Source organism: Psammomys obesus, unplaced genomic scaffold, assembly GCF_907164565.1.
Source record: "Psammomys obesus unplaced genomic scaffold, mPsaObe1.curated_primary_1811, whole genome shotgun sequence".
Taxonomy (NCBI): Eukaryota; Metazoa; Chordata; class Mammalia; order Rodentia; family Muridae; genus Psammomys; species Psammomys obesus.
The window spans coordinates 34354827-34363342 of record NW_026593286.1 but is presented as its reverse complement, the minus strand read 5'-3'; the positions used below and the strand labels follow the sequence as shown (position 1 = coordinate 34363342).

The 8516-nt window shown below is 35.7% G+C and overlaps 1 protein-coding gene across 1 annotated transcript in view; it reads right to left on the bottom strand.

Annotated features, from left to right (window-relative positions):
• Window positions 1-2531: 2531 nt before the first annotated feature.
• The window catches only part of Boll (boule homolog, RNA binding protein), a 92108-nt gene continuing 86123 nt past the window's right edge, over window positions 2532-8516 (bottom strand). Inside the window, exon 11 of the mRNA XM_055616741.1 lies at window positions 2532-2568. Coding sequence (XP_055472716.1) covers window positions 2545-2568 — 24 coding nt within the window. The 3' untranslated portion in view covers window positions 2532-2544. The remainder of the gene's footprint in view (window positions 2569-8516) is intronic.

The following is an 8516-nucleotide window of genomic DNA, read 5'->3' as shown; positions in this document are numbered from 1 at the left end:
AGGTTGTGCTGACTGGCCAGTGAGGTCCAAGGAGCTGCTCTTTCTCTCCAGCACTGACATTGCAGTTGTGGGTCATCATGCCTAGCTTTCTTACATAGCTTCTGGGAACTGAACTCAGGTCCTCCTGATTTCATGGCAAGTGCTTTCCTAACTGAGCCCTGGCCTTCCTTTGCCTATACTATGTTTAGGGAGACTTCAGAATAACTTTTAGTCAGAAGTACAAGTCTAGAAGTATTAGTGCAACACTGAAAAAATGATAAGTTGAATTTGCTGCGTTCTGATTATTCTTTTCAGGCCTTTGATTCTGAATTTTAATATTACCCATGTACAATTCTTTAGGAAAGATACAAAGAATTTTTACATGTGACTCCATTCCAGTCTGAAGAAATCACCCAATCAAGATAGAAATCAAAGTTTAAAATTTTGAATATTCCATTCTATCTTGGTTGTATCTGAGATTCTGGTAAAACAAGTTGCAAAGTCATGTGAATGTATCACTAATTTTATGGTATCCATTTCACTTTAACACGGTGAATTTCAGGTGTCTTCTCCAGTTTGGCTTTTCAAAATGGGCACTAAATAAGTAAAAACTTACTTTAAAAAATGGTTGATGGAGGATATGGTTAAATCACTTACAATATGTAAGGAGGATTTTGTCCTCGCACTCTTGTCTTTAAAGGCAGCGTGTTAGGCTTGCCAAGCTAAGCCAAGGAGAAAAACAAATGATACCACCCATAACTCAACTGTCAGTAAATCCAAAGTTTTTATTAATATCTTAAAATAAAGCTAACTTCAAGACTGTACACATGTATTAATTGTATGTTTGTATATATGATGTATATGAGCACACAATAATATATGCTTATATGTCTGTACGCATATACTTAAATATATATAAAATTGTAGAAGAAACATACTGGGTATGAATTATTATAAGAATTCTTTGTTCAATAATATAATACATCATTAATTTTTATTAACAGTCCAGGATTTTTTTTAGCATCATGTTTAACATTTTAAAAACCAAACAGTAACCTTTTTTGTTCTCAAGGATAATGCTATTAAAAAAGATTTCTAACATCACTGGTTAATAATTTTGTATATTACAGAACAAAATCTCTTGAAATTTCATTATGGGACTTACTAGTCTATTACATTTTTAAGATTGAGAATAATTAGTGCACGAGACATTCGTATGCCAGTATATAGACATGGGGTCCTACCATTCTCAGGAAACCATTTGACTGACAGACATACTCATTATGGTTTCAAAAGGAAAAAGCCTATTTGATTTATGGGAAAAAAGTCTGGGATCCAGTCCTGTTACTTCTGCTGCTGCTGAGCATGGAAGGCATTTGGGGTTGGAATAGGTGAGGAAAGGGTGAATTATTAGAGTAATGCCAATATCTAGACTTTTCTCTTTTTGTTCTTAAATTAACAAGTCAGTGAAAGAACTGCAAATAAATATAAAAAGAGGTATTTCTTGTCCTACTACAGAAATTTTCCTGATTAAAAATATATGACTTGTTCTCTAGCTTTTGAACAATGAATCTCTTCTACCATTTCCAAGTTTATAATGTGAATTGGCCCTGGAACTAGAATCTACAGTTTTCCTCTGGTGTAAGAAATAATCTTGCATTTTATGAAAATAATTGTCTTCCTAAAATTAATAATATGTAATTGTATATATCGGTAAAAATGAGAAAAGCATTCTAAGAGCACTAATACACTGGAAAAGTATAAGAAAATGTCAGAAGTGAGCCCTTCTTTTATAAAAATTCTATGAGGTGGATCAACATTTTATAAACTTTGGTATCAAATGGATGATGATATATGAGGTTACATTTTTATCTGAAATATTAGAAAAAATTAGTATAGTTTAATTAATTAGCTGAAAAGGCAAGAATATTGATCATGTTGGTGCTTTTTCTAATATTTGGAAGATGTCATCATAAAGTACAAAACACTATTTAAATTCAGAAAACCATGGCAAAAGTAACACTAAAATAGTAGCAGTAACAAAAAAAAAGTCGACAAAGCATAGTAAGTGAAAATACAGCAAAGCAAATTGACAAAACAAAACCATTAAGGCTAGCACATTCTACAAGTTATAGAAGCATTAAAATTCTTTTAGATTAGATATGACTCTTATCCAAAATGTTTAAATAGCGAAAACAAAATGTTTAAAATTCTGAGATTAAAAGAAGCAACATAAAGTAGAGAAAATGAAAGACACCTCACTATTCTTGGTATAGTTATTATTTATGGAATGGATAAAACATGTAAAAAGTGTTACTGCAATTAAACTAACACATATAAAGCCAAATGCCACATCTACCTACTTAAAATTTGTAGAACAGTAGTAAAGCAAATGTCATCAAATTCAGACAGCTTATCATGGAATAAATAAGTATGGTGAGGTATTAACTAACCCTAAGTTTCACAACGGGCAGCTTCTAGCCGGTTCCTTGGAGCTGGATCTTGGTCACACAAGGATCAATGGACAAGAAATCAGTTGAGCTGGACTAGAGCTGCCCAATTGTCTTAATAATGAATGCTCCACACTGTCTGTTAAGTAAAGAGAAAATACAGATCAGGAAGACTGAAGTGAAAAAGATTAAGAATAGATGCGTGCAGAACATAACCAACAGTTAATAAAGACTTGCAGAATGTGGTACTTATGAAATCAGTTTGCTAGGGAGTGAGAATCTAGCAATGAGCAGACATTCGGAACCCAGCTCTTGCTTGCCTCTTGCTTTCCAAGAACTTACAGTCTGCATTGGACACTCTCACCTACTGTCATGGTGTAGGTCAGCATGATTATAAGTGAGTTATAATATTAAATTCTATTATGTAGATTAAAAAGAGTGTTTTTAAAAGTGTAGGAGCCTTTGGCAGAAGGAGATCTAGAAAGTGATGAATGCAAAGAACACCCTTTGAGTTGGTGCTGGTAGATGGTATTATCTGCTCATTCAGTACTGCTCAGTGTTACCTGGCATTATATACTGTGACATCAGTGTTAGGTGATAAGTATTTGTTAGATGAATCTACTGTGATAAAAAAGATGCTATTCACACTTAGTTAACAACTCAGAGCTTATTGACTATACCATGTACAAGTTATAAACCTTTAAGGAGTTTGATGTATGAAAGACTGCTAGGTTAAAGTCTCAGTGTATCTAGAGAGAACAGGAAGCAGTGCTATGTAGCTTTAACATAACTTTGGTTAACAAACACCGGAAAACTAGAGAATGTTAACAGCAAAGAATTTGGTAAGAATGTGGTATATAAGCCAATGAGAGTGATAAAAGGGAGTATATTATTTTAATTAATTAATTAACCAATTATTTTTAGATTTAGTCTCATTATATAGTCCAAATAGGCCTGAATTTGCAATTCTCTAACCCCAGTGTCCCTAGTGTTGGAATTACAGGCATGCAAACCATATCTACCTGAAAAAGTCAAGAGACTTGGGTATAACTTGGTGGTATAGAACATACCTAACTTGTATGAGGCTCTAGGTTCAGTCTTCAGCACTGCAAAAACCCACGAAGAAACAAATATCTAAATAAACTAATTTTATACAGAATTAAAAGCATGGAAACTGAAGGTGGAGAACTACTGAAGAATTGGATAATAATCCCACTACATAACAACAGAGCTTTAAAAATAGATTTGGGGCAGTGAGGAGAGAAGTAAATTTATTATTGTCGCCCCCCCCCTTTTGGTTTGATTTGGTTTATTTTTTCAAGATAGAGTTTCTCTATTTAGCTTTGGTTGTTCTGGACTCGCTTTTTAAGACCAGGCTGGCCTCCAGCACACAGAGATCTGCTTGCCTCTGCCTCCTGAGTGCTGGGATTACAGGCGTGCGCCACCATGCTTGGCTTAATTAATTTATGCTTAGTAAGCTACACAGCTGGAATAAAAAGACCCAAGATATAAAGTTGACTATATGATATTAAGAAGTCAGAAAACCATTAGATTTATTTTGATCTTAGAGAATTTTTGGATGGACAAACTAACATGTAAATTATAAAATTCTATAATGATGATTTTCAGTCTGAGGAAGCTGTGATCACCACCTAGTGATGATGTTTTAGGATTCATCACAAAGAGAATAAAAGCACCAACACGATATTCAATTGTAATTAAGATCTAAGTGAGGGACTTCCAAGGGAAAATGGTGGACCAGCTGCCTTTAATATGGTAAATGAGAAGACTCAGGATAGCATACAGTAGACAAAGGAGAGAGAGAAGAGCACTGCAAACTATAAAGTGAGGGCAGATGTCTTGAGCAACAGAAACCCCCAGGGAACAGAAGGAGGGTGAACAGCACATGCACTTGTGGTACAAGCACAGAGGCCTCATCTACAGCTAAAGCAGGAGCCTTGGTAAATTTGGATTGGCAGTCTTAACTGTAGGATAAGCCGCAGTTCTTGAAAGCCTCAAATCCAGTAGGGGCCTCTGGTGGAACAGTAATTCCTCTAACACTAGTCTTCAGTGGAGAGGTGGTGTTTTGTAATGTCTCAGAAGGTTGTGGTGGGGCACTATCGTGAGAGGAAACCCTTTGTTCTTTAAGACTGAGCTTCTTTGGGGGGCCAGAGAAAAAAGACACAATTTGTCAGAAAGCCTACAGTCAACCTGTCACAGCTCATGGGTGGGAAATGGCTGCTGGCAGCCTTCGTGACTTAGCAGTGGCAGTAAAGGGTTTCTTGGTTTTTGGCCCAGATAACTGCAGCAGAGATTAGTATCTTGAGCCAGTAGGTGGCTAGAACTGAGGGAAGACTTGAAATTTTTTTTACTTCTTGTCAAGCCCAGTCTGTGGACACTCCAAGCAATCTTCTCTTTTCACAGGGTGTTCAATACTGATAAGGATCAGCAACCACTGAAAGGGTCCTCTAGTAACATTCCTCAGTACTTTACCCACCTTTTCCTAGCCAAATACACTCGGAAAACATACTGTGCTTAGACTCTAGCCATGACTTCACCTACCAAAGAAGCCTTCACTTCTTTGGAGTGACTGAAAACCTGCCCAACTCACAGCTTGAGAAATCTTTAACTTCTCAAGTCAGAAGTGAGTCTTGGCAGGCAAAGAAGGTAAGTGACTTGCAGCACCATTGAGCAATGATCCCTTGAATGTACAACACCAGTCTGAACAGGATGAAACAGAAGAGCCCCCAATCTCAACTGACTAACAATTTCACCTGGCAGGATCCAGCATTAGAATACTTTCAGAAAAAAGCCGCTCTGGTATGTTGTTTTTCCTAATATTATTTTATTGCTTTTAATTTTTCTTTGTCCCTTATACTACAGCTCTCTATTATTTAAAAAAAATACTGTATATTGAAGCCTTTTATTTGACCTAAATGTCCTTTTTACTTCTAGTTTAATTCTGTTTTTTGAAACAGGTTGCCCTTTTTAATTCTAGATTTAAAATAAAGTAAAAAATTTTCATGAGCCCTTAAATATACTATGAGGCCCAGTTCACATTGTGCCCACTGTGCCAAATACATAATTTGGTCTTAATGTGGACAAACTGTCCTTTGATTTCTTTAAGTGTAACACTAATTTTTTCATTGTGTATATTCATTGTCCGTGGTATTGTTACATGAGGACATTTCCACACTAGAATACATAATACACATTTGAGCATATTTTGCCCACATTTTCATACCCTTCCCCCTTTGTACAACTTATCAATCCCTGTTCAGACAGTTTCACATCTATTTTCATATCTTGTATACACAGATGAATTAATGTATCTATATAAAACCTAGAAGCCACAAATAAGAACAAACATGATATTTGCTTTTCTGAGACTGGCTTAATTAATTTACCATGATTATCTCTGGTTGTATCCTATTTCTTGCAAACTACACAACTGTCCATTATGGCTAAAAATTTTCATTGTGTGTGTGCATGTGTGCGTGTGTATGTGCTCTTGTGCATACACATATATACACATATCCCATTTTCTTCCCTCATTATTTCAGGTTGTTTCCGTAACTTAGCTCCTGGGAACAGTGCTGACTAAACAGAATGCAGGTACCTCTGTGACATGTTGACTTGGAACCTTTTGGGTAAGTTCACAGGATATAACTGAGTTATATTTAAATGCTTTTTAAAAAGCAGCTTAGCTCATTTCCTATGTTTATATAGTTTTCTTTTTTTGCACAAAAAAGAAAACTATATAAACATAGGAAATGAGCTTTTCCTTTTCTCTTCTTTCTTTTCTTTCCCTTTTCTCTTCTTCCTCACATTCTTCTCCTTTCTTCTGGTTCTTTAGCCTAAAATTCCTTTCTTTTTCATCCTTTTCTGCCTACTTCCTTTATTTATTCAGTTACCATTCATTGAAAAAATTTTAAATTATTTTATATATTATTTTTCTGTGTATATGATTATATATGTGAATGAGGGAATGCACATACCACAACATATGTGTAGAGTTAAAAGCACAGCTTTCACGTGAATTCCCGCCTTCTACTGTAGGGTTCTTGGCGTCAAACTCAAGTGCTTTTATCCACCAAGCCATCTCACTCACTGACCCTCAATTACTATTCTCTACTTTTACTCCAAGTAACTTTTAACGTCTAACTCTAGATTTCTGCCATTTTCCTGTCTGTGGTCACTGATAGACTAGTTGGTTTTAACTATTTTACTTTCATGATTCCTTTAAAGCTTCTCTGTCTGGGGCTGGATAGATGGCTCAGTGCTTCTAAGTTAGAAGCACTGCGTGCTCTTCCAGAGGACCTGGGTTCAATTCTCAGCACCCACATGGTGGTTCACAATTATCTGTTCCAAGATCTGACATTCTCACACACACATACAGGCAAGTAAAACACCAAAGCACACACATGTATACAATGTATCTTGCTCATATCTAAAATTTCCCTCCACTCCTCTGATACTCCCAAACATGTCACTTTCTTACCATTATGTCCCCAGCTTTTGGTAACCCACTGAGTCCAATCAGCACTGCCAGTTAGAATACTGACTGACCTTTTTGGTTTGAGCTTATGCAGATAGGCTTAAGTGCAGAGAGTTCAAGAGTGCAATGACTATTTCATGTTCAGAAGATAGCATTTCACAGCAGCCCCATCATCCATCTCTAATGCTCTTCCTGTCCTCCTTTTCTGTGGCGTTCCCAGAGTATTGGCACATTGATACAGATGTCCTAAATTTTAGGGCTGAGCACCCAACAGTCACTTATTCTCAGTGTTCTGACTTAAGAGTTTCTGCATTAAACTCTGCTCACCACAGAAAAAAAGCTATTCTGGCCAAAGCTGACAACAATTCCAATCTTGTAAGACTCACTGTTTACTATTTTCACTGTTGTCTTTCAGAGTCCTAGTGGTTAGGGCTTCTAGTCCTCTATGCACTGCTGGCTTTAACCATTTTAAAGTAATTTCAATATTTGAGGAGTTGGTGTTTCAGCACAGAAGTGTAACTTCTTTCTTAGTGGAATTAGCACTGAACTTCCAAGTGAGAACTGCTCACTAATAAGACTCCCAAGTAAAACTGGAAGATATATACCTATTCTTATCAGCTTCACAGACCACAACACAGAAATATAATAAAAAAAGGCAACACAACTTTCCAAAAGAACTGAAACTCTTTAGTTACCAAATCCAAATATACTCAAATAGGAAAAATGACAGAATTCAAATGTTTACTTGTAAATCAATAACTTCAGAGGATATAAGCACGAGAAGTAAGGAAACCAACTCAAGATCTAGAGAAGAAAGTCAGTAACATGGATAAGAAATTCAGCAAGGAAACTGAGAATTGAAAAATACTCAAATAAACAGAAATATTAGAAATGGAAAATGCAATGGAAAACATAACCAATAGATGATACCAAACAGAAGAAATACCAGATGTACAGGTTTGAGAAAATACAACATGAGAGAAATGACAACATATAAAAACAAACACCTCAGAATAACACAGAATTCAACAAAAATTCTAAAAGCCATGAAAAATGGGATGATAGATTTCAAGCCTGAAAGTAGATAACTATTCAACAAAGTAGATAACATCTAAGATTGTGGCTTCCACTTATCTTTTAAAACCAATGGAAAATACATTTCAAGAGAGCACAATTAGTGTTCATTTAAAAAGACAAATGAATCCTAAACACAGAAAAAGAAAAAAGTCTCAATTATGAGAGAATAAAGAATACATTTCATGAGAGGAATAGATGAGCAAAGTAAACCCAAGAAAAAAAAAATCATTTCCAGCTGTAAGTTAGTGCTCCCCTACTACTAACAGAGGAGAAAGGACAATTATTGAAAACAACCAACAAATTACAGTAATCTGAAAACCTTCCGAAATAATAACTTTAAGTGTAAATGGCTTAACACGCCAATAAAAGATACAAAACTAGGTTGAGAACATGAATCAATAAGTAAAGGGCTTGCTGAACAAGCATGAAGACCTAAATTCATATCTCTAGAATCTATGTGAACAAACCAACCAACCAACCAACCAACCAACCAACCAACCAACCAACCAACC